The sequence below is a fragment of the Nerophis lumbriciformis genome, linkage group LG38 (genome assembly GCF_033978685.3).
Source record: "Nerophis lumbriciformis linkage group LG38, RoL_Nlum_v2.1, whole genome shotgun sequence".
Lineage (NCBI taxonomy): Eukaryota > Metazoa > Chordata > Actinopteri > Syngnathiformes > Syngnathidae > Nerophis > Nerophis lumbriciformis.
Window position 1 is genome coordinate 13,703,592 of NC_084585.2, and position 26,596 is coordinate 13,730,187.

The window sequence follows — 26,596 nt, forward strand, 5'->3', positions numbered from 1 at the left end:
AGTCACAACGTCATTTACTACTTAAATATTCATTAGAATTCGCGGGCTTTCTGTACCGCGTGACTTCTACTGGCGCGAAAGACTGGAGAGTGCAAGGAGAAGCCTGAGCTCCAAAACGCAGAAAAGCAGACGAGAACAATGGCGGTGAGTTAATTTAACTTTTTTTCGAAGTCATTTCACCGCTGAAGCAACCCGCTAATGATTTGTTTTGTGACGAACTTTGATCGCGTCTTGTAGAGTTTATCCGCTTTAAGTGTCGTTTGTCGTCAATAAATAATACTAACATGATCGAAGTCAAATCCTATGAAATTGGAAGTAATTCAAGTATTTTGATTAATTTATATCTATTTGTGAACGTTGGTTCGAATGCGTTAATGCGCTCATCTAAACCTGCGTTTGATCTTCAATACTAGCATGTGGTGTGGAGTCACAAACATTGCCCTGGACACTTCATTAGGTACACACTCATGATTTTCAGTATTAAAAATCACAAAGATAGTAAATCTATTACTTATTGACAGTATTGTAGCGGCCAGATTGCTTCAGTAGTTTCTATTTTTTTAACATATACAGTAGCCCTATTGCAACCAAATATCATATCTAATTTGGTTGGGTACCTAATGAAGTGGCCCGCTTATGCCTATTGGTACTCACTGTTGTGCATATGGTATCTGCGTAAGTCCCAAAAATTTGAAATCAATCATGGAGGCATTGCGGAGATATTTCTTGCCTTCCTTCATACTTCCTTCAAGTGAGTGGTTTGGAATCTGGCCATTGTGTGATGTCAGCTGATTATCTATATATGGTAGATTTTTACCCGTAGGGCTTTGCGCAAATCTGCCATTGTAGTCGGATGATTTAGTCAAGCTCCTTCTTTTTTGTTATCCTCTATTTGTGGGGCAGACTGGCTCGTGCATGCACGTGCATCCTCTGCTGTTGCCATTTCCAACACAAAGAAGTGTATAGTTTCGAACTTAATTTGTTCGTAGAATCGCTATGGATGCGCTAAAAACTACAACAAAGATGAAGGTTGAGACGACGCAGTCTAAGTGGAGGCACGTAAATAAGACCGCTCACAAAATTGCGCATCCTTAGAAGACTTGTCAGAAAGCAGCTTGAAAACGGTCTGTTAAACATAATCTATGCAACATTTTAAACAAAGAACCACCATTACATGTTATGTAGACCACAAGGGTAGAAAAACATGATATTAATACCTCTTTAAAAGAGTCTAGTCAAGTTGTTACAGTTGTGAGGTTAAACTGAGCAAAAAGAATGGCGAAAACATGTCATGTGATGTTGACAGGATTCATCCGAGTCACAGCACATGATCTCCAGGAGGGGAGACTTGACCTCCAGCCCAGGCAGAGACCTGCCCCCCTTCGAGGACGAATCAGAGGGTCTAATGGGAGATGGGAACCTGCCTGTAGAGGAGGAGGAGGAGGAAGACGGCGATGGAGAGGAGCTGATCGGGGACGGCATGGAGAGGTGAGGAATTGTTTGTTTGCTGGGAGGATGAGGAAAATAATTCTCACGGGTGTTTTTCCGTGTGCGCAGGGACTACCGAGCCATCCCAGCGCTGGATCAGTACGAGGCGGAAGGTTTGGACTTGGATGACGAGGATCTGTCTGAGATGTCCCCTGGAGCACGGGCGGCTGCAGAGGAGGCCATGAGGAGGAGGGATCGGGAGCAGGGCCTTAGTGGGCGGCTGAGGAGAGGACTGCTATACGGTGAGGACCCCACTTCAGAGTTTTACTATATACTAAACATTCCAGAACATTCCTTAATACTGTAGACAACAAAATACTATCACCTAGTGTCCTACTAGGGATGTAACGATAAATGGTGCAAATCCAGACAGTTAGTAATACCGTTTAACTTTTTGATTACAGAAAACCGCATTTTAGGCAACACTGCTTACTTCCTGGAAACGGAAAACACCAACTTTTCTCTGAAAACGGTACAATATTATTATGGTATATGTCCAAAAGGGAAAAATAAAACTTAGATGTTTAAAATTAAGTGGCAATAATGTTTAGGATAAACTCACTTACTGTAATTAAACACAAACATAATGCTCAAATGTTCTAATTATGTTATTACTACAATCAAGGAAGTGTGTGTGTGTATATATATATAATATTTATCTTTGAGTTATACTTACAGTTAAGTGTTTTTAAAGTGACAATATAAACTTGTAAAACAGTCATATTCATGTTAGTGTGTGTCTTTCAACTTTTTAACTTCAGAGTCCTCTGTCGTCGACATCTTATATAACTTTGCAAAATGGTGATTCTTAGAAAAGTTAGCTGACAATTTAACATTTAATAATGTAAATACCAAAGACTATAAAAATGGGACCCATTGCCTCCCTGCTTGACACTCAGCATCAAGGGTTGGAATTGGGGGTTAAATCACCAAATTGATTCCCGGGCGCGGCCACTGCTGCTGCCCACTGCTCCCCTCACCTCCCAGGGGGTGATCAAGGGTGATGGGTCAAATGCAGAGAATAATTTCGCCACACCTAGTGTGTGTGTGTGACAATCATTGGTACTTTAACTTTTAACAAATTGAGGCTTGGCCTCCTTGGTGTCCAATATATTTTCCGGGTGGTGGTTTATCAAGTAGCTTTTCATATTACTTGTGTTCCCTGCAAATTTTTTTTTTGGTTACCGATGCCGCCTGGCACATTTTCTACTTAAAACATGGATAACAAATCCAAAATAAACCACTGTTGATTCAATGTTATTGGGGGGGGAAAATGTGGGTTAAAACATCACCACTTCTGAGCGGCCTTATGTGTCGTCTTGGAAAGACTCCAGACGAAAGCGGCAGCTTTGCCTTGCAGTACGCAGACCAAAGAGGTTGTGTTTCGGCCAGGGTCTGTCTGTCAGCAACATAACTAAAAAAAAGTTATGAATAGATTTTAATGAAAACTTCAGGAAATGTCCCAAAAAATGATCTCTATATCTCTCCTTTACGACCTCTCACACTAGGACCTCGCACTACACAGGGAATTTGGGGAGATGTAGTTTACTTCCAGATAGGGTTGTACGGTATACCGGTACTGGTATAGTATCGCGGTACTAATGAATCAAAAACGGTACTATACCTTTGTTTGAAAAGTACCGGTTCCCCATTTTATTTTATTTTGTGTTTTTTACGGGCATGACGGCGCGTCGTCATGACATCGCTGGTTTTGCGAGCAGAGGAGCATGTTCGACAACGCACAATCACGGCGTACTTACAAACAGACACAGTGCGTAGACAGAAAGGGGAGAACGGACGCATTTTGGCTTAAAAACTAACGATAAAGGTGAAGCTATAACACGAAAACGCCCTCAGGAAGAGGTGCTTTAAGACATTGCTAGCTAGCTAGTAGCTATAGTCTGCAGTGTTTTTTCTACTTCTAAATGTTAATCCTCGCTTCCATGGCGACAAATAAAGTAAGTTTCTTACAAGTATCATCCCTGCAGGACGAGGAATAGCCAAACATGCTTCACTACACACCGTAGCTCACCGGTGTCAAAATGTAAACAAACGCCATGGGTGGATCTACACCTAACATCCACTGTAATGATACCAAGTACAGGAGCGTATCTAGTCGATACCACTATGATTACGTCAATATTTTTTTGGCATCACAACATCTTCCTTCTAATTTTTAAATGTATATTATGTTTATAAACTCAGTAAATATGTCCCTGGACACATGAGGACTTTGAATATGACCAATGTATGATCCTGTAACGACTTGGTATCGGATTGATACCCAAATTTGTGGTATCATCCAAAACTAATGTAAAGTATCAAACAACAGAAGAATAAGTGATTATTTCATTTTAACAGAAGTGTAGATAGACATGTTAAAAGTTAAAGTACCAATGATTGTCACACACACACTAGGTGTGGTGAAATTTGTCCTCTGCATTTGACCCATCCCCTTGATCACCCCCTGGGAGGTGAGGGGAGCAGTGGGCAGCAGCGGTGCCGCACCCTGGAATCATTTTGGTGATTTAACCCCCAATTACAACCCTTGATGCTGAGTGCCAAGCAAGTAATGGGTCCCATTTTTATAGTCTTTGGTATGACTCGGCCGGGGTTTGAACTCACAACCTACCGATCTCAGGGCGGACACTCTAACCACTAGGCCACTGAGTAGAAAAGAGAAAGTAAGCAGATATTAACAGTAAATGAACAAGTACATTAATAATTCATTTTCTACCACTTGTCCTTAATAATGTTGACAAAACAATAGAATGATAAATGACACAATATGTTACTGCATATGTCAGCAGCTAAATTAGGAGCCTTTGTTTGTTTACTTACTACTAAAAGACAAGTTGTCTTGTATGTTCACTATTTTATTTAAGGACAAACTTGCAATAAAAAACATATGTAAGATTTTTTGTTAAAATAAAGCCAATAATGCAATTTTTTGTGGTCCCCTTTATTTAGAAAAGTACCGAAAAGTATCGAAATACATTTGGTACCGGTACCAAAATATTGGTATCGGGACAACACTACTTCCAGACTGGCCAGTTCAAAAGTGCGAAAAAAAAAACTACACTGGCCCAGTTTTCATTTTATACCATCACACATCGCGGTGTTATTGTGATGATTTTGATGCCGAAATACCCTGGTATTTATAATACCGTTAAACTCCCGACTTATTATGGATAAATGTTGTAGAATGTGTAACAAAAGCAGACGTCCATGAAAGCCAAACAAACGGTCTTGCATTCTGCCTCTTAGACAGCGAAGACGAGGACGACGAGCGGCCGGCGGCGCGACGGAGGCGCCTGGCCGAGCGGGCGGCAGAGGGCACAACAGAAGGCGAGGATGAGGAGATGATAGAGAGCATCGAGAACCTGGAGGACATGAAGGTTTGTCTGCGTGTGAAGGCGTCCTCGCCCGCTCGTCGACGACCCCGACTGACACGCTTCTTACCCGGCTTGCAGGGTCACACGGTGAGGGAGTGGGTGTCCATGGCCGCCCCCCGGCTAGAGATCTACAACCGCTTTAAGAACTTCCTGCGCACGCACGTGGACGAAAGCGGCCACAACGTGTTCAAGGAGAAGATCAGCGACATGTGCAAAGGTAGCTCATGTCCATTGTATGTGTGCAGCAATGCATGTGAGCGTGTCCTGCATATTCTACTAATGTGTGTGTTTGTGCAGAGAACAAGGAGAGTCTAGTGGTCAACTATGAAGACCTTGCAGCCAGGGAGCACGTGCTTGCTTATTTCCTGCCTGAAGCTCCCACTGAGATGTTGAAGGTGAACAAGATCATGAAATGACGTTAAAAATGTCACTTTCAAGCTGCTATGCGTCAGGCGCGGTAGAAGCTTAGAATGCAATCAAAATACCCGCGATCATTGAAACCCTCCAGCATACGCTCACACTTTGAGAAAAAGGACAACGCTCGTCGTAAGGGCGGTGTTTGGAGTGGCTTGGATCTAAACTCTTTGATGTAAGCAGTCCTGCAGAGTGTTTACTTGTGCAAAGCTGGACAGCCAGTTATTATAATGGGGCGGTATGGCGTAGTGGGTAGAGCAGCCGTGCCAGAAACCTGTGGGTTGCAAGTTCGCTCCCCTCCTCTTACCATCCAAATCGCTGCCGTTGTGTCCTTGGGCAGGACACTTCACCCTTGCCCCCGGTGCCGCTCACACTGGTGAATGAATGACGAATGATAGGTGGTGGTCGGAGGGGCCGTAGGCGCAAACTGGCAGCCACGCTTCCGTCAGTCTACCCCAGGGCAGCTGTGGCTACAAACGTAGCTTACCACCACCAGGTGTGAATGAATGATGGGTTCTCACTTCTCTGTGAAGCGCTTTGAGTGTCTAGAAAAGCGCTATATAAATCTAATCCATTATTATTATTATTATTAATATCTAAATGTCCTCCAATAAGCACACAAGGTTGGTCTTTTCTTCTATTTTAGTCTATTTCATTTAGGATATAGGCTACTAGGAGCTCGCAGTTACACATACATAATAATTTGACCAATCCCTTTGATCACCCTCTGGGAGGTGAGGGGAGCAGTGGGCAGCAGTGGTGCCGTGCCCGGGAATCATTTTTGGTGATTTAACCCCCAATTCCAACCCTTGATGCTGAGTGCCAAGCAGGGAGGTAATAGATCCCATTTTTATAGTCTTTGGAGAGGACAAATTTCACCACACCTAGTGTGTGTGTGTGTGTGTGTGTGTGTGTGTGTGTGTGTGTGTGTGTGTGTGTGTGTGTGTGTGTGTGTGTGTGTGTGTGTGTGTGTGTGTGTGTGTGTGTGTGTGTGTGTGTGTGTGTGTGTGTGTGTGTGTGTGTGTGTGTGTGTGTGTGTGTGTGTGTGTGTGTGTGTGTGTGTGTGTGTGTGTGTGTGTGTGTGTGTGTGTGTGTGTGTGACAATCATTGGTACTTTAACTTTAAGTGAACAATATTGCAGTCTGAAATGGCACGTTTGTCAATACGATAGTTGCATATTACTTACACATACATAGTCTCGAAAGCAGACAACATATTCGAAAGTATCCAGTAACAAACGTGTCCGCATCATTCAACTTACTGTGTCATGAGCTTAACTTAATGAATAACTGTGACCCCCAGGTGTTGCCATAAAAAACATTATCCCTCCACTTCGACTTAAAGGGGAACTGCACTTTTTTGGGAATTTTGCCTATCGTTCACAATCATTATGAGAGACATGAACACAGCACATCATGCTTGTTATTTGACTGCATAGACTGTCGAGCTAGCTGTCTACAAACAAACACATGACATTTGGGCTAATACTTTGATTGTTCATTTATTTCAGTCAGTACAGATTGTTGTCCTATCGCAGTGTTGTGCATTACAAACTCAAACGCGTTGCGTGCTGACGTAGAAGCCAGCTTATCGCTTTCAGTAGCTAGCTTATACTGAAGTATGCCGATGTGTTACTACGCTAGAAAAATAGTTCCTTGGTTCGCTCTACAATAACAATGTTGCTACAGTTTGGTTATTATACAGGTTACGGGACGTAAATGAAGTATCGCTGACAGTTTTTGAATGCATTTTTAAAAGGTAGAATTGATTGCTCCCGTTAGCTGCATTGCTAGCCACCAAGAACGAGACGATTTTTACATGTTGGAATGCAAAAAAAACCAAAACGATTGTGTTTTTGTCTCTCATGATTGCAAACGATAGGCAAAATAAAAAACAGTGCAGTACCCCTTTAAAGAAAGCGTTAGTTCATTTTAGACAGTTAGTTTTTTTTACCATTTACCATCTATGGCTGTTCTCTGTTTGACTAATTTCTCTTGATCAAAGTTTTTGTAACATCCAACACTACAAATTATTAAAAGTATGTATGATTAGTGCTGATTTCTGATCAATATTGGTAACGGCCAATACTCAAGGCTACAATATCAATATTGTAGCATAAGTGAAAAAGTTGTATCGGGACACTCCTATACTTTACCAGAGTTGTTGTGTCAATCGGAGGTAAATAAACACCCAAGTCCCTTACGCTGAACAAAGAACAGGACATTGCCTCTGTTTTTTTAACCCTTTGTTTGCAAAGTTCACTCCTGCCAATCAATCACTAGCTTTCAATTCCGCCCAAATTCATCATAAGGAGAATATGAACATTGTCTTCACGTAAACGTTGTCACTGTCGTCTGTTTCCAGGGGCTTCGTGTAACGTAGTTTCGCTTGTTGCCAAGCTAACCTGATCATTCCTCTCATGTGTCAGGTGTTTGACGAGGCGGCTAAAGAAGTGGTTCTGGCTATGTACCCCAAGTATGACCGCATCGCACACGAGATCCACGTGCGCATCTGCAACCTGCCTCTTGTGGAGGAGATCCGCTCACTCAGGTACCACACTGCGAGAACAGCCATACGTGAAACTGAGGGATGTAACGAGAAACAATATAATGATAAACCGCGGTAAAACTCCCCATGGTTAGTATTATAATTACAGTTTTTTAAATAACGATTGTAAAACCGTGATTGATAACACATAGATTAACTCTTAGAACAGAGTCATCGATCGATACCCGAGGCAATATGACAACAGGAAGTGAATTAGCGTGAAATCAAATAAACAGGACGTGACGCACTTAACACTCTTTTCTCTTTTTTTTAACATCCATCCATCCATCCATCCATCCATCTTCTTCCGCTTATCCGAGGTCGGGTCGCGGGGGCAGCAGCTTAAGCAGGGAAGCCCAGACTTCCCTCTCCCCAGCCACTTCGTCCAGCTCTTCCTGTGGGACCCCGAGGCGTTCCCAGGCCAGCCGGGAGACATAGTCTTCCCAACGTGTCCTGGGTCTTCCCCGCGGCCTCCTACCGGTGGGACGTGCCCTAAACACCTCCCTAGGGAGGCGTTCGGGTGGCATCCTGACCAGATGCCCGAACCACCTCATCTGGCTCCTCTCGATGTGGAGGAGCAGCGGCTTTACTTTGAGCTCCTCCCGGATGGCAGAGCTTCTCACCCTATCTCTAAGGGAGAGCCCTGCCACCCGGCGGAGGAAACTCATTTCGGCAGCTTGTACCCGTGATCTTGTCCTTTCGGTCATAACCCAAAGCTCATGACCATAGGTGAGGATGGGAGCGTAGATCGACCGGTAAATTGAGAGCTTTGCCTTCCGGCTCAGCTCCTTCTTCACCACAACGGATCGATACAGCGTCCGCATTACTGAAGACGCCGCACCGATCCGCCTGTCGATCTCACGATCCACTCTTCCCCCACTCGTGAACAAGACTCCGAAGTACTTGAACTCCTCCACTTGGGGCAAGATCTCCTCCCCAACCCGGAGATGGCACTCCACCCTTTTCCGGGCGAGAACCATGGACTCGGACTTGGAGGTGCTGATTCTCATCCCAGTCGCTTCACACTCAGCTGCGAACCGATCCAGTGAGAGCTGAAGATCCTGGCCAGATGAAGCCATCAGGACCACATCATCTGCAAAAAGCAGAGACCTAATCCTGCAGCCACCAAACCAGATCCCCTCAACGCCTTGACTGCGCCTAGAAATTCTGTCCATAAAAGTTATGAACAGAATCGGTGACAAAGGGCAGCCTTGGCAGAGTCCAACCCTCACTGGAAACGTGTCCGACTTACTACCGGCTATGCGGACCAAGCTCTGGCACTGATCATACAGGGAGCGGACTGCCACAATCAGACAGTCCGACACCCCGTACTCTCTGAGCACTCCCCACAGGACTTCCCGAGGGACACGGTCGAATGCCTTCTCCAAGTCCACAAAACACATGTAGACTGGTTGGGCAAACTCCCATGCACCCTCAAGGACCCTGCCGAGAGTATAGAGCTGGTCCACAGTTCCACGACCAGGACGAAAACCACACTGTTCCTCCTGAATCCGAGGTTCGACTATCCGGCGTAGCCTCCTCTCCAGTACACCTGAATAGACCTTACCGGGAAGGCTGAGGAGTGTGATCCCACGATAGTTAGAACACACCCTCCGGTTCCCCTTCTTAAAGAGAGGAACCACCACCCCGGTCTGCCAATCCAGAGGTACCGCCCCCGATGTCCACGCGATGCTGCAGAGTCTTGTCAACCAAGACAGCCCCACAGCATCCAGAGCCTTAAGGAACTCCGGGCGGATCTCATCTACCCCCGGGGCCTTGCCACCGAGGAGCTTTTTAACTACCTCAGCAACCTCAGCCCCAGAAATAGGAGAGCCCACCACAGACTCCCCAGGCACTGCTTCCTCATAGGAAGACGTGTTGGTGGGATTGAGGAGGTCTTCGAAGTATTCCCTCCACCGATCCACAACATCCGCAGTCGAGGTCAGCAGAACACCATCCTCACCATACACGGTGTTGATAGTGCACTGCTTCCCCTTCCCGAGGCGGCGGATGGTGGACCAGAATTGCTTCGAAGCCGTCCGGAAGTCGTTTTCCATGGCCTCACCGAACTCCTCCCATGTCCGAGTTTTTGCCTCTGCGACCGCTGAAGCCGCACACCGCTTGGCCTGTCGGTACTCGTCCGCTGCCTCAGGAGTCCTATGAGCCAAAAGAACCCGATAGGACTCCTTCTTCAGCTTGACGGCATCCCTCACCGCCGGTGTCCACCAACGGGTTCTAGGATTACCGCCACGACAAGCACCAACTACCTTGCGGCCACAGCTCCAATCAGCCGCCTCGACAATAGAGGCGCGGAACATGGTCCATTCGGACTCAATGTCCAGCACCTCCCTCGTGACATGTTCAAAGTTCTTCCGGAGGTGGGAATTGAAACTCTCTCTGACAGGAGACTCTGCCAGACGTTCCCAGCAAACCCTCACAATGCGTTTGGGCCTGCCAGGTCTGTCTGGCATCCTCCCCCACCATCGCAGCCAACTCACCACCAGGTGGTGATCGGTAGAAAGCTCCGCCCCTCTCTTCACCCGAGTGTCCAAAACATGAGGCCGCAAATCCGATGACACAACTACAAAGTCGATCATGGAACTGCGGCCTAGGGTGTCCTGGTGCCAAGTGCACATATGGACACCCTTATGTTTGAACATGGTGTTTGTTATTGACAATCTGTGACGAGCACAAAAGTCCAATAACAAAACACCACTCGGATTCAGATCCGGGCGGCCATTCTTCCCAATCACGCCTCTCCAGGTTTCACTGTCGCTGCCAACATGAGCATTGAAGTCTCCCAGTAGAACGAGGGAATCACCCGGGGGCGCACTCTCAAGTACTCCCTCGAGTGAATCCAAAAAGGGTGGGTACTCTGAACTGCGGTTTGGCGCATAAGCGCAAACCACAGTCAGGACCCGTTCCCCCACCCGAAGGCGGAGGGAAGCTACCCTCTCGTCCACCGGGTTGAACTCCAATGTGCAGGCTCTGAGCCGGGGGGAAACAAGAATTGCCACCCCAGCCCGTCGCCTCTCACTGCCGGCAACGCCAGAGTGGAAGAGAGTCCAGCCCCTCTCGAGAGAACTGGTTCCAGAGCCCTTGCTGTGCGTCGAAGTGAGTCCGACTATATCTAGCCGGAACTTCTCCACCTCGCGCACTAGCTCAGGCTCCTTCTCCCCCAGCGAGGTGACGTTCCACGTCCCAAGAGCTAGCTTCTGTAGCCGAGGATCGGACCGCCAAGTGCCCTGCCTTCGGCTGCCGCCCAGCTCACATCGCACCCGACCTCTATGACTCCTGCTATGGGTGGTGAGCCCATTGGAGGGGGGACCCACGTTGCCTCTTCGGGCTGTGCCCGGCCGGGCCCCATGGGGGCTGTGCCCGGCCGGGCCCCATGGGGGCAGGCCCGGCCACCAGGCGCTCGCCATCGTGCCCCACCTCCGGGCCTGGCTCCAGAGGGGGGCCCCGGTAACCCGCGTCCGGGCGAGGGAAATCTGGGTTCCTTGTCAGTGTTCCTCATAGAGATCTTCGAGCTGCTCTTTGTCTGATCCCTCACCTAGGACCAGTTTGCCTTGGGAGACCCTACCAGGGGGCTTAAAGCCCCCGGACAACATAGCTCCTAGGATCATTGGGACACGCAAACTCCTCTACCACGTTAAGGTGGCAGCTCAGAGAGGAGATTTTAACATTAAAACTAAAAAGAGTAGAAGAAGATAAACATATTTAAACACTCAAAAAATAATAATATATATAATATTATTGTATAACATATTTCTTCTGCCAATCACGTGTATTGTGTGGCTATTTATTTTGTTGATTCATTTTTTAAATAAAACTTGGCTATGAGCGTGTGAGTATATTTTGTACACATTCAACAGAACCGTGATGATGATAACCGTCGAAATCTTGGTGACAATAGGCCCTTTTCCACCAAAACTTCAGGCTGATATTTCTACAATGATACCACGTAAATAAACTGACATTAGGTCAGAGTTGTTTTACTAAAAAGTAAGTAAATTAAATACGAAACTGCAAGAACCCCAGACTCTATAAAACAGACTTTAACATTATCTATCTACCTCTGCTTTATCCACTCTTATTCAACTGTAAGAACTCCTGCACATACCCTGTTTGCACATACATTTTTGCACTTACACATTTGTATATTTATATTGCATTTGTGACCTAGTTTATTTGGTTTATTATTTTCACTTATTTTTTGAATATTTTTGTCTTTATTCTGTTGTTTATCCAACTGTTTTTGTTGAGGCCAAATGCAACGCCATATTGGCCTCACTTGAATGACAAAGAATCTGAATGTGTAGAAATGACAACATGTAACGGGGAAAAAGCAACATATTAGACATGCATGCAATTTGTGGTCTAAAATCTGAAAGAAAAGACAACCCCTTTCTTCTCTTGCAGGCAGCTGCACCTGAACCAGCTGATCCGCACCAGCGGGGTGGTGAGCAGCTGCACCGGCGTTCTCCCGCAGCTCGGCATGGTCAAGTACAACTGCAACAAGTGCAACTTTGTGCTGGGCCCCTACTTCCAGTCTCAGAACCAAGAGGTGAAGCCTGGGTCGTGTTCGGAATGTCAGTCCCAAGGACCCTTCGAGATCAACATGGAGGAGGTGAGCGCTCTTCTTTCGGAAGCTTCTTCCACGTCTCTGCCACTTTGTTCATTCAAATGCGATGCCCTTGCAGACAGTGTACCAGAACTACCAGCGCATCACCCTTCAGGAAAGCCCCGGAAAAGTGGCTGCCGGACGCCTCCCGCGCTCCAAAGATGCCATCCTGCTAGCGGACCTGGTGGATAACTGCAAGCCGGGAGATGAGATTGTGAGTGGACGTCCTTGTGAGAAGTCCAATCGGTCAGTTCGCCAACTTCAATCAGTTTCCTGTTTTTAAAGGAGCTGACAGGCATCTACCACAACAACTACGACGGCTCTCTGAACATGGCCAACGGCTTCCCCGTGTTCGCCACAGTCATTCTGGCCAACCACGTCACTCGCCGCGACCAGGGCGTGGCCGTGGCCGAGCTGACGGACGAAGACGTCAAAGCCATTGTCGCCCTCTCCAAGGACGAATGCATCGGCGAAAGAGTGAGTCGGACGCACACACTACTGATCACTAATCACTATTCCATTGTCACGTTCGCATACTGCAGCCGCAGTGCATGTTGGATTTGAAAGTACCATTTGGTACTGTTCTACCCCCTTTGTAAAGCAGTGTTTGAGAAAACAGCACCATCTTGTGGTCAGATTTGCTCATTGCACGTATCAAGATATTTCACTATATATTGTTTACAAGTATCTCAATACATTGCATTGAAATCAGTTAAAATCAGTTTAATCCGTGCTTGGACCTTCCAACTGAGCACAATTTTAACATGAAACTTTTAATAGGAAAAAACAAGGTTGAGAAAAATTGCAATAGCGTGCACTACAAACTACAGTACCATATTTTCCGGACTATAAGTCGCACTTAAAATCCTTTCTTTTTTTTCTTAAAACTCGACAGTGCGCCTTATAACCCGTTGCGCCTAATGTAAGGAATAAGTTTGGTTTACCTGACCCACCTCGAAAGCTATTTTATTTGGTACATGGTGTAATAAGTGTGACCAGTAGATGGCAGTCAAACATAAGAGATTCGTGGAGCCTGCACTATGATGGGTCTCAAGTGAACAACACCATCCATCCATCCATTTTCTACCGCTTGTCCCTTTCGGGGTCGCGGGGGGTGCTGGAGCCTATCTCAGCTGCATTTGGGTGGAAGGCGGGGTACACCCTGGACAAGGAAGGCGGTGTACACCCTGGACAAGTCACCACCTCATCACAGGGCCAACACAGACAGACACTAGGGCCAGTGTGTGTGTGTCAACCAACATTTTAAATGTTCCATTGAAAATATAGAACATTACACACGGCGCTCAAAAATCTATCAAAATGTTTTAGTACGACTTTGGTAAGCTATGAAGCCGCACCGCTTGAAGGATTGTCTGCGCATTAAACATATGAGTATTATTTTGGTGTGTGTTTAAAGGTAAGTCATATTATCTGGCGTTTTGTTTCGCAATATTATGCAAAAGCAACTTTTCTTACCTTCTGGTACCTGCTGATCTGTATTTGGAATCTGCGTAATTACGCAATGTAGGAAGTAACTTTTTACTAATGGAATGCGCTATTCAAGAGAAAACTATATTAAAAAATATTAACACCAAATGCTGCAGCCCATTTAGCCATTAGATTAGTTGGGCCTGGGGGGATTTGGCACTGAAATGATGATGAAACCATTATGACTTGTCTAAGACAAATAAAGAGGTTTAATGTTTAGACTATGATGTCTTTCCTCTTTCCTTATCTGTACTTAGATCTTTGCCAGCATGGCGCCGTCCATCTACGGTCACGAGGACATCAAACGAGCACTCGCCTTGTCACTGTTTGGAGGAGAGCCCAAGAACCCCGGTAATTAAAAATGGTCATAATTACAGTAATAATAATTGCCGATGAGGTTTTTGACAATATGTTGAAAAAGCAAATAATCCTCTTTCTTTGTGACAATGTTGTTGCTCAGGGGGTAAACACAGGGTGCGAGGGGACATCAACGTGCTGCTGTGTGGAGACCCTGGAACAGCAAAGTCTCAGTTCCTCAAGTACGTCTCTTACCGCTACTTACTGACCATTATTAGTAAGAGTACATATTTTCATTACAGATTTGTTCACTGCTTAGATTGGTACCTCTGCCAGGAGGTGATGTGATAGTTATTTAGCAACATAACTCAAAAAGTTTTTGGCGGATTTTCATCAAACTTGCAAGAAATGTTAGAATTAAGGAACATGTGATTAGATTTTGGCGTTGATCCTGATCATTTCAATACTATAGTTTAGTCTTTATTTGAAGGGACAATGCACAGAGACATTAAGCTTTAAGACAGATATGTTCTGCACCAGATTATAGCTAAATAGCTCATTTCCATTTGCAATCCCTGGTTACCTAAATTAAAAATATACAAAAACATGCAATAAAATTATACTATAGTATATAATCAAATTAAGAAAAGTCATAAAATGCCCTCTCATTGACACATACTTATACATTACAACCACACCTCTGTTACATCATCACACATAGACAATACATGCTCTCCTTCACATCTGTCATCATTTGTAAAAAACAACCATGATTTTAATAGACACACCTCAAAGCACACAACAAAATGTTCTCATGCTTAAATATAATACATATTAAATTGACATGTCAAACATAGTGCCAACCTCAGTGACCGTGTGAGCAGCTTTGATTGCGCCAAAGCCACTTTTTAGGTTCAATTGTGAATGAAGAGTATTTTTTTAGACTTTTGAAGTTCGTTGTGAGGTCGTTTCATTCCTTTATCGCTTTATATGAAAAGGCTGATTGTGCAAAAGAGGTTTTACATCTGGGCACGCTACACTGCCCCCTGGGGGAGGCTCGTTTGTTTCTAGTTGTCACAGCAGATGGAAACTGGGCAAAGTGCTTAAGTGGCGCTGGTGCAGTGTTATTTAAAGTTAAAGTTAAAGTACCAATGATTGTCACACACACACTAGGTGTGGCGAAATTATTCTCTGCATTTGACCCATCACCCTTGATCACCCCCTGGGAGGTGAGGGGAGCAGTGGGCAGCAGCGGTGGCTGCGCCCTGGAATCATTTTGGTGATTTAACCCCCAATTCCAACCCTTGATGCTGAGTGCCAAGCAGGGAGGTAATGGGTCCCATTTTTATAGTCTTTGGTATGACTCGGCCGGGATTTGAACTCCCAACCTACCGATCTCAGGACGGGCACTCTAACCACTAGGCCACTGAGTAGGATTCGATGGGCCATTCATATTGATACTAATCTTTGAATGTTAGCAAAATGTATCTATATTTTTGAAGAACTAAACCGTGATAATAGTGTTGTGGTTTTTTCCGTAAAGGATTTTGAGTGAGTGAAAGTACCTTCTGGGTAATGTAGTATATATGCATTTGCTTCATTGTAGTGTTGTCCCGATACCAACATTTTGGTACTTTTTTGATACTTTTGTAAATAAAGGGGACCACAAAAAATCTTAAGGTACATTAAACATATGTTTCTTATTGCAAGTTTGTCCTTCAATAAAATAGTGAACATACTCGACTTGGCCCTGCGATGAGGTGGCGACTTGTCCAGGGTGTACCCCGCCTTCCGCCCGATTGTAGCTGAGATAGGCTCCAGCGCCCCCCGCCACCCCAAAGGGAATAAGCGGTAGAAAATGGATGGATGGATACTCGACTTGTCTTTTAGTGGTAAGCAAGCAAACAAATTTAGCTGCTGACGTATGCAGTAACATATTGTGTCATTTTCCATTCTATTATTTTGTCAAAATTATTAAGAACAAGTGGTAGAAAATGAATTATTAATCTACTTGTTCATTTACTGTTAATATCTGTTTACTTTCTCTTTTAACATGTTCTATCTACACTTCTGTTAAAATGTAATAATCACTTATTCTTCTGTTGTTTTGATGCTTTACATTAGTTTTGGATGATACCACAAAAGTGGGTATCAATCCGATACCAAGTCGTTACAGGATCGTACATTGGTCATATTCAAAGTCCTCATGTGTCCAGGGACATATTTCCTGAGTTTATAAACATAATATAATTTTTTTTTAAAAAGAAAGATGTTGTGATGCCAAAAAATATCGACATAATTATAGTAGTATCGACTAGATAAGCTACTGTAATTGGTATCATTACAGTGGATGTTAGGTGTAGATCCACCAATGATGTTTGCTTACATTTTGATGCCGGTGAGCTACGGTGTGTAGTGAAGCATGTTTAGCTATTCCTCGTCCTGCAGGGATGATACTTGTAAGAAACGTACTTTATTTGTCGCCATGGAGGCGAGGATTACTCATTTAGAAGTAGCTAAAACACTGCAGATCGCGAATGGACGTTCGCTGCTAGCTAGCGAGCCATGTCTTAAAGCGTTATAACTTCACCTTTATCGTAAGTTTTAAGCCAAAATGCGTCCGTTCTCCCTTTTCTGTCTACACACTGTGTCTGTTTGTAAGTACTCTGTGACTGTGCGCTGCCGAACATGCTCGTCTGCTCGTAAACCAGCAATGACACGACGTGATGACGACAGGGGAGCGGGGGGTTGGTGGACCGGTACTTTTCAGAGGTGGTATAGTACCGAATATGATTCATTAGTATCGCGGTACTATACTAATACTGGTATACCACACAATCCTACTTCATAGTTGACATATATTTATTCAACATTCATTTATCTAGGGTAAGCACAGGTGTCAAACTCAAGGCGACATAATTTGATTTGGCCCGCAAACACCTGGAAATGTGTCAATTAATGTAATTGAATTTTTTAATTTTGACAAAATATATGTACTGCTTGAAATTGCATGCCTTTTAAACTCTTAATAGTATCCATTATTGCAACAAATATTTCAATATATTATCATACCTTCCAAACATGTTTTTGTCTAAATAAAAAAATTAACTTTACTTTACAACAAACTACCCATAAAATTAATAAAAATGTCAATACATTTTACGTTGTTCTTTACAGCATATCACTGTAAATTGAAAAAAAACTACTACTGTTTTTTGCGTTAAAATTCTGTTGACTGAGCTGTCATATTTTTACTGTAAAATCTTGTTTTTAACAGTGTATTACTGTAAATGGAAAAACGATACATTTGTTTTTATGGCAGAACTGGCAGCTAAGTTGCCAGAATAAAAAAATAACTTGTACTTTTTTCCATTAACAATATACCCGGTAGTGTTGTAAAAACCAATGTAAATTTAACACAAAAATTCTGGCAACTAAGCTGCCAGCTTTTTCCATAACCCCCCCCCCCCCTAAAAACAGTGGTGCTATTTTTCCAATTACCGTAAAATGTTGTAAAAAATAAACACTATTTTACATAAAAATGTTGTAAAATCGACAGTCTACTTAAAACAATTTATATAATTAATTATGATATCCAGAGGCAAATTCATACATTATTCGCTGTTACAAGCGGCCCTCTGATGGCAGCCATAACTGCGATGTGGCCCTCGATGAAAACAAGTTTGACACCTCTAATTTAAAGGGTGTTATTTTAGGTCTAGAAGGTTATCACAATCCATCCATTCATTTTCTACTGCTTGTACCTTTCGGGGTCGCGGGGGTCTGCTGGAGCCTATCTCAGCTAAATGTATTTAGAAGGTTGTAAACAGGTTTTTTTTGCTCCCACTATGAAATTATTGAATTTATAATATTTCCTACTGCGTGGAAATGTATTTACCTGGAACAAATTAACAGCAAAAAAAGTGGGTTTACTTTACACTATTCAAAACAAAAAATTTAAATTGTATAAATAAAAACAAAAAATAAGTGTGTATTTTATTTAACAATTAAATGAAATATATAACATTTAAAATGTGAAATTTTTTTGTAATAATGATACTGTATAATTTTTCTGTGTGGGGCCAGTCTTCAGGGAAACTGCACAGTCGTCAATGTCTTTCTTTGTAGTAACCGTTAATGTTATCTAAAGCGTTGATGGCGTACGTGTTTCTGTTTGCAGGTACGTGGAGAAGGTGGCAAGCAGGGCGGTGTTCACTACAGGTCAGGGCGCCTCGGCCGTGGGATTGACGGCCTACGTGCAGAGACACCCGGTCAGCCGCGAATGGACGCTGGAGGCTGGTGCACTGGTGCTGGCTGACCGCGGGGTCTGCCTCATCGATGAGTTTGACAAGGTGGGCGGAACCTCTGTGTCCCAGCCACGCTGTCGCCGACACGCTATATAACTCTGTCGCTCTCCAGATGAATGACGCCGACCGCACCAGCATCCACGAGGCCATGGAGCAGCAGAGCATCTCCATCTCCAAAGCCGGCATCGTCACATCGCTGCAGGCACGCTGCACCGTCATGGCCGCCTCCAACCCCATCGGTAGCTTCTAGAAGCTTCTCAAGCGTCAAAACCGTCAGACGCAGCCCTTGTGTTTGGACTGTTTGTTATAACGACCAGTGGGCATGTCCTTCCAGGTGGCAGGTACGACCCGTCTCTGACCTTTGCTGAGAATGTGGACCTGACCGAGCCCATAGTGTCACGTTTCGATGTTCTGTGTGTCGTCAGAGACACTGTCGACCCAGTGCAGGTACACACACACACAAACTCTTTTTCATTGTTTTCATTGGCATGCGATAAAACGAACAGTTCCTCCAGTAATTAGTGATTGCGCCAATCTCCGCAAATTTTGTCCAATGCCCTCAATTTTTGGCCAGTCAGCATCATTTTAGCCAATGGAATTTGTGTCTGAGCGTCGCTCACACATCAACTGTCTAATCAAAATACTTTTTTTTTCTTCAGGAACAACATAGCATAACAATAGATCAACTCTTTATTAATCAAATGACCCAATTAGCTCAGACCTACTTCCTGTTCCTGTCTATGGCGCTAAACCTTCTGGGTAATGTAGTATATATGCATTTGCTTCATAGTAGTGTTGTCCCGATACCAATATTTTGGTACCGTATTTTCCGCACCATAAGGCGCCCTGGGTTATAAGCCGCGCCTTCAATGAACGGCATATTTCAAAACTTTGTCCACCTATAAGCCGCCCCGTGTTGTAAGCCGCATCTAACTGCGCTAAAGGAATGTCAAAAAAACAGTCAAATAGGTCAGTCAAACTTTAATAATATATTAAAACCAGCGTGATGTGGGCGCGCATGGAATCGTATATCAACATGGACGGAGCTGCGTAAAAAAAGCCACCCGGCCTCTTCGCGTAAACTTAAACTTACCTTAACCACTCGCTCATCTTTTCTTCATCCATCCCTTCGAGTTAGCTTTTATGATGACGCCGGCTGGAAAGGTCTCTTTTGGCAAGGTCTTCCTTTTGAATATCACCATGGGTGGAAGTTTCTGGCCATTAGCATGGCAAGCTAGAACCACAGTGAAGGATGACTTCTCATTCCCTGTGGTGCGAATATTCACCGTACGTGCTCCCGTTGTATCCACAGTGCGGTTCACAGGAATATCAGTTGCTGTGAAATAGTAATCCGTGTGCGGATGGAGAGATTGCGTCTTTTCATGAACCGGATCCCGGTCGCTTAGTAGGAGCCATTTTGTGGTCTTTACAGATGTAAACACACAAAGGAAACGAAACGTACGGTAATATCCGCGCGCTTTTTCTTCTTCTACGCGGGCGGGTGGTTGCTTACAGTAGAAGAAGAAGCGCTTCCTGTTCTATGGGGGCGGGTGCTTACCTTGGCGGTTGCTTGCGTAGAAGAAGAAGCGCTTCCTGTTCTACCGGGAAAAAAGATGGCGGCTGTTTACCGTAGTTGCGAGATCGAAACTTTATGAAAATAAATCGTAATATTAATCCATATATAAAGCGCACCGGGTTATAAGGCGCACTGTCAGCTTTTGAGAAAATTTGTGGTTTTTAGGTGCGCCTTTATAGTGCGGAAAATACGGTACTTTTTTTGATACTTTTGTAAATAAAGGGGACCACAAAAAATCTTAGGGTACATTAAACATGTTTCTTATTGCAAGTGTGTCCTTAAGTAAAATAGTGAACATACTCAACTTGTCTTTTATTAGTAAGCAAGCAAACAAATTTAGCTGCTGACATATGCAGTAACATATTGTCATTTTCCATTCTATTATTTTGTCAAAATTATTAAGAACAAGTGGTAGAATATGAATTATTAATCTACTTTAGGGATGTCCCGATCCAGGTTTTTGCACTTCCGATCCGATACCGATACTGACTGATACCGATACTGACCGATACTGGCCTATCCGAGCATGTATTAAAGTTTAAAGTTATTTAGCCTACCGGTACTTAGTTGTCAGAATCATGTTGAAAAGGGTTTTAGTACTCTTGATAACAACTAGCCAGCTGAATTAGGGGAGTTTGAATAATACACAATGGTTGGTAACAAGAAACTGACCTGTTTATTCAAGGATAAACACAAAATAGACAAAATTATACATGACAAACAGAAATGGCATCATTGAAACTAGGGCTGGGCGATATGGCCTTTTTTTAATATTGCGATATTTTAAGGCCATATTGCGATACACGATATATATCTCGATATTTTTGCCTCAGCCTTGAATGAACACTTGATGCATATAATCACAGCAGTATGATGATTCTATGTGTTTTGATACTTTTATTAGTAGGTTGCACAGTGAAGTACATATTCCGTACAATTGACCACTAAATGGTAACACTCGAATACGTTTTACATACGTGATACAGATATATACTATCAGATATATACTATCATCATAATACAGTCATCACACAAGATAATTACATTGAATTATTTACATTATTTATAATCCAGGGTGTGGAGGGGGGCGCCGGATGTAAGTGTCAAAAAGACAGCCAACAGAGTTTGATATGAGAATAAATCTAAAGTTAAATAAATAATAAATAAATGGGTTGTACTTGTTACCCCGCCTTCCGCCCGATTGTAGCTGAGATAGGCTCCAGTGCCCCCCGCGACCCCAAAAGGGAATAAGCGGTAGAAAATGGATGGATGGATGGGTTGTACTTGTATAGCGCTTTTCTACCTTCAAGGTACTCAAAGCGCTTTGACACTACTTCCACATTTACCCATTCACACACACATTCACACACTGATGGAGGGAGCTGCCATGCAAGGCACCCATCAGGAGCAAGGGTGAAGTGTCTTGCTCAGGACACAACGGACATGACGAGGTTGGTACTAGGTGGGGATTGAACCAGGGACCCTCGGGTCGCGCACGGCCATTAGAAATGAACCCATTTGCAGGAAATGTAGTCTTGATTTTCAAAATTTTCTTTCAAGACTTGCATGTCTACATTAAAACATTCTTCTTCATACTGCATTAATATATGCTACTTTTAAACTTTCATGCAGAGAAGGAAATCACAACTAAAAAAAATCAGTAATTTTTTCATACGGTGTTGATCTGGAAATTTTTGCCTCAGCATTTTGATGGTGTGGACGTGTGGCACCGAATGGAGATATAAGCGTCTCGACAGACGTTACAATATTTGAACAATGATGACGAAAACTGTTTTCTCTGTCGTGTCCGTGTGTCGAAAATTGTTATGCGCTTATTTTTTTATTTGATTTTGTGCGTGGCATATAATTGCCGTGCGCAGAGGACGTTTGAGCAGTGCGCAATTGCACAACCGCGCACCTTAGCGAGAACGTTGGTCACACGGCTGCGCTAGCATCACAGCTAACGTTAGCCATGCTGCTACCTCTCTGCTGGGAGAGGACGTATACGTATGTGACGTATGACGTGACAGTATGTGACGTGCGTTAGAAGGTGCGCTTGCTGTCTGTGAGAGGGAGACAAAGGAAAGAGTGAGAAGAGCCTGTCGTGTAATGCCAGCAGCTAAAAGCAACTGCGTGAGAATCCACAGACCTGTGGATGTGTTGAAGGTGTGCTGGAAAATGCGGAACGGAAATTAGGGAGCAGCAGAAAAATAGAATGTATTATTTAAATAGGTGCGTTGGAAACCACGGAGCGGAGTTTTTTTTTTTAACTGGATCTGGATTGGCATTTTCCCATGGCTTGCCGATACGCATTTTTTGGCAAATATCGGCGGCCGATCCGATCCAAATATCGGATCGGGACATCCCTAATCTACTTGTTCATTTACTGTTAATATCTGGTTATTTTCTCATTTAACATGTTCTATCTACACTTCTGTTAACAGTAGTTCTTAAAGCACCTCTTTCTGAGGGCGTTTCAGTGTTATAACTTCACCTTTATCGTTGGTTTTTAAACCAAAATGTGTCCGTTCTCCCTTTTCTGTCTACACACTGTGTCTGTTTGTAAGTACTCCGTGATTGTGTGCTGCCGAACATGCTCGTCTGCTCGTAAACCAGCAATGACACGACGTGACGACGACAGGGGAGCGGGGTGCACCGGTACTTTTCAGAGGCGGTATCGTACCGAATATGATTCATTAGTATCGCGGTACTATACTAATACTGGTATACCATACAACCCTACTTCATAGTTGACATATATTTATTCAACATTCATTTATCCAGGGTAAGACAATTAAGAACAGATTTTCATTTGCAATACTGACCGAGCAAAGAGGCAGCATTTATCGAACATGTTAGAGATGTTGAAGTGAGACAATAATCCCTCATCGTCCCTCATTTACCAACAAATGTATGCGCTATAAATCGCTAACAGTTCACAAATGCTCTTAATGTGTTGGAACATAATTGAATGTTTAAGATGGACAAAGACTTTTCAAGTCTAAGACATACACGGGGAATGTGAGTGACTTGTGGACGACTGGTAGCGTTTCTTTCTACAATTATAACCAACTATTGCTATTAGTTATAATAAATTAAAACAGTAAAGTAATTCGACAATGAGCTCAAAGTATGATCTAGTGCAGGGGTGTCAAGCGTACGACCCGCAAACAGGTTTTATCCGGCCCACAGGATGAGTTTACTAAGTATAAAAATGAGCTGAAATGTTTGAATGAAAGAAACAGCTGTTCTAAATGTGTCCACTGGATGTCGCAATAGCAATTCTTTGTATCTTTGTAGATGATGCTATATATGTAAAAAAAAAAAAAAAAAATAAACCACGTTAGTGCACCAGTCGAGAAAAATGAGAAAACTACATAAATAACATCCTGTAATTTGATTTTGATATTTTTTTTATCTCGATAGATTGAAAATTAACACCAATGAGTTGACTGATGAACATTATCACATAATTTATTCAGAAAGTATAAATAACGACCAGTTAACTGCAATAAATGCTATTAACTGCAACATGCAAGTGTAAAAAAAAAACAACAACATTATTGTCAGGTTCAAACACTGATGACATCTATTAAACAGACAAGAAGCAAGGAATCATGCAGAGACAGAGTTCAATTTGGCTCATTGAGGAGAGACGTTTTTGGGCTTTACTTGAGTTACAGATCCAAACTACGCTCTAAAATCCTGCCCACGTACTTCCTCTATTTATTTGGGAGGTCCCTGGTTACATCACTGAGGCTGTCGCTGAGGGAAGAGGGTAATCTCAACAGCCCCAGTTAGACACAATATATGACTATTTATGAAATGCAAATGTGCTGAGACTCGTGGTATCGCTCTGTCTCTGCTTTGTCTGCGTCTCGGTACTCTATGTTCGCCCTTGGCAGTCAGCAGGCCGATTCTGGAAACTAACACTGATACGAGACGATGTCCCTTTGCACAGATAAAAAAGTGCAACTTCAGCACAATTGATAATAACTATAGCAACGGCCTTTAAGCATAAGAGTTGTGTGATAATATATACATAATTGTTCTAACAATTATAATTTGTACATTTTCAGAATGTGCTTGTTCTATTTTTAAACAAAGAAAACAATCTGAAGTTGTCTTTATTTTTAAGCTATCGTGCCGTGGTTTTACCAGTCCGGCCCACTTGGGAGTAGATTTTTCTCCATGTAGCCCCCGATCTAAAATGAGTTAGACACCACTGACATAGTGTCTACTTTTAAGTCTTTGGTATAAAATGAGTTAAACATCAATTCCTTTTTTGTTTTCAAAATGTTGTGTGCTTTTTGCGGTTAAGGTTACAAGGAACACTTAAAACAATTTCATCAAATCTCAAGTTGAATAAATGTTACTGAAAAATAAGTCAATAATCAAAAAAGTCCTGGAGGGACTGAATGAAGTTATTGCAGCAGCTTTTTAGTGGCGCCCCCCCATTAGAGGCTCTATGAAAGGTTTTCTCTGATGTGTTCCTTGTGTGCAGGATGAGATGTTGGCTCGCTTTGTGGTGGGCTCCCACAAGAAGCATCACCCCAGCAACAAGGAAGGGGGCGTGGTTCTGGAGGAAGTGGTTCTGCCCAACACGTCGAATGTGCCACCCGTTCCTCAGGACCTCCTGAGGAAGTACATCATCTACGCCAAGGAGAGGGTACGGTTTGTCTGTTGACTTGGACTTAGACCTAGACTTCCTTTTTATTGTCCTTCAAATTTGAACTTTACAGTAAAGATAAGAACAAAATTTCGTTGCATTAGCTCATGGTAACCCCGAAGGGAATAAGCGGTAGAAAATGGATGGATGGATGGATGGATAGCTCATGGTAGTGCAGGATAAAAAATCAATAAGGTGCAGATATAAATTACTGTACAGATAAATATATTGCACTTATTGCATATGCATCCACGTTTATGGATGTATGTTATATTGTCTTTATATTCCAACGAGTTAATCCATTTTTGGGGGGAATTAAGGGGATTATTATGATGCGTTCAAGAGTCTTACCGCCTGAGGGAAGAAGCTGTTACAGAACCTGGAGGTTCTGCTACGGAGGCTGCGGAACCTCTTTCTAGAGTCCAGCAGTAAAAACAGTCCTTGCTGGGGGTGGGAGGAGTCTCTGCAGATTTTCTGAGCCCTGGTCAGGCAGCTAAAATTGTCTGGCGGTCGTATGTTACTATGGAGTGACTACGCTGGAAGTTAACTTTGAAATGTACAGACCTGACAAATAGCGGCGAGACGTGGCAATAATCATCAAGTGTTGGTGCAGGTTCATCCCAAACTCAACCAGATGGACCAGGACAAGGTGGCTCGCATCTACAGTGACCTGCGCAAGGAGTCTATGGTGAGTCAAACCCCCACGTTCTGGCGTCTATCTTCAAAACCGGCCTTCTAACGGCCGCGCCCTGCCACCAACAGGCCACTGGCAGCATCCCCATCACGGTGCGCCACATCGAGTCCATGATCCGCTTGGCCGAGGCCCACGCCAAGATGCACCTGAGGGACTACGTGATTGAGGACGACGTCAACATGGCCATCCGCGTCATGCTGGAGAGCTTCATCGACACGCAAAAGTTCAGCGTGATGAGGAGCATGAGGAAGGTGCAATACAATACATCCGCCCAAAGACCGTCCCTGCAAGTTTGCGCTCTGGTCTTCACGGTGTTCTCCTCCGCAGACCTTTGCCCGGTACCTGGCGTACCGCAAAGACAACAACGAGCTACTGCTCTTCATCCTCAAGCAGCTGGTGGCTGAACAGGTAGCCTACCAGAGGAACCGCTACGGAGCTCAGAACGACACCGTGGAGGTGCCAGAGAAGGACCTGCAGGACAAGGCGAGTTCACTGTAAACAAGTCTGTGCTAAATGACAAGATGATGTAATGCTAATGAGACCCAAGCAAAACAAATGCTAATCATTGCAGGTCAACTTGCTAACGTGTTTAAAAAATCCTGACGCTAAATGATGTCACTGTCCTCCCCCAGGCGAGACAGATCAACATCCACAGCCTGTCGGCCTTCTACGACAGCGAGCTGTTCCGCGGCAACCGCTTCAGCCATGACGGCAAGAAGAAACTCATCCTTCAGCAGTTCTAAGAGGCGCGTCCGGAGTTGGAGCGCGTGTAAATACGTGTACATGTTACCTTTTTCCTCAACTTCCAACTGTTCCTGAATAAACTTGTCTTTGTTAAACAGCCTTTTGTCTTCCTACCTAACATTCAAAGCAGGGGGTCCTCAACGTTTTCAGAAAAAAAATTCTGTCTAAGCCTGGGCCCCTGGAGAGGGGGTCCAGACTGAGGCCAAGGGGGAAAAAACCTTATAGCCATAGCACACATAAGCACGTGTGCAAGAGGGAAACATCAAACATAAAAAAAACACAAAGGACATTAAAGACATTAAAAGAGCAGAGCTGATGCAACCAGTCATTTCTACATACAGCTGCAAAAGTAA

The 26,596-nt window shown here is 43.8% G+C and overlaps 1 protein-coding gene across 1 annotated transcript; it reads left to right on the forward strand.

Annotated features, from left to right (window-relative positions):
* The first annotated feature begins 8 nt into the window (after positions 1 to 8).
* Positions 9 to 26,338, forward strand: mcm2 (minichromosome maintenance complex component 2). Its single transcript, XM_061932327.1, has 20 exons — positions 9 to 144; positions 1,307 to 1,488; positions 1,558 to 1,730; positions 4,756 to 4,886; positions 4,962 to 5,100; positions 5,181 to 5,278; positions 7,726 to 7,847; positions 12,267 to 12,474; positions 12,548 to 12,682; positions 12,754 to 12,945; positions 14,214 to 14,307; positions 14,417 to 14,495; positions 18,434 to 18,605; positions 18,673 to 18,799; positions 18,895 to 19,007; positions 24,641 to 24,805; positions 25,419 to 25,493; positions 25,568 to 25,750; positions 25,827 to 25,982; positions 26,132 to 26,338. The coding sequence occupies exons 1-20, from the start codon at positions 139 to 141 to the stop codon at positions 26,240 to 26,242; spliced, it is 2,661 nt and encodes an 886-aa protein (XP_061788311.1). The 5' UTR covers positions 9 to 138; the 3' UTR covers positions 26,243 to 26,338.
* The last annotated feature ends 258 nt before the right edge of the window (positions 26,339 to 26,596 follow it).

Excerpts from the sequence above, each read along its gene's own strand:
- mcm2 (XM_061932327.1), top strand. Across the intron at positions 18,800-18,894 it reads GGCCGCCTCCAACCCCATCG|GTGGCAGGTACGACCCGTCT; the intron begins GTAGCTTCTAGA and ends ATGTCCTTCCAG. Across the intron at positions 24,806-25,418 it reads TCATCTACGCCAAGGAGAGG|GTTCATCCCAAACTCAACCA; the intron begins GTACGGTTTGTC and ends GTGTTGGTGCAG.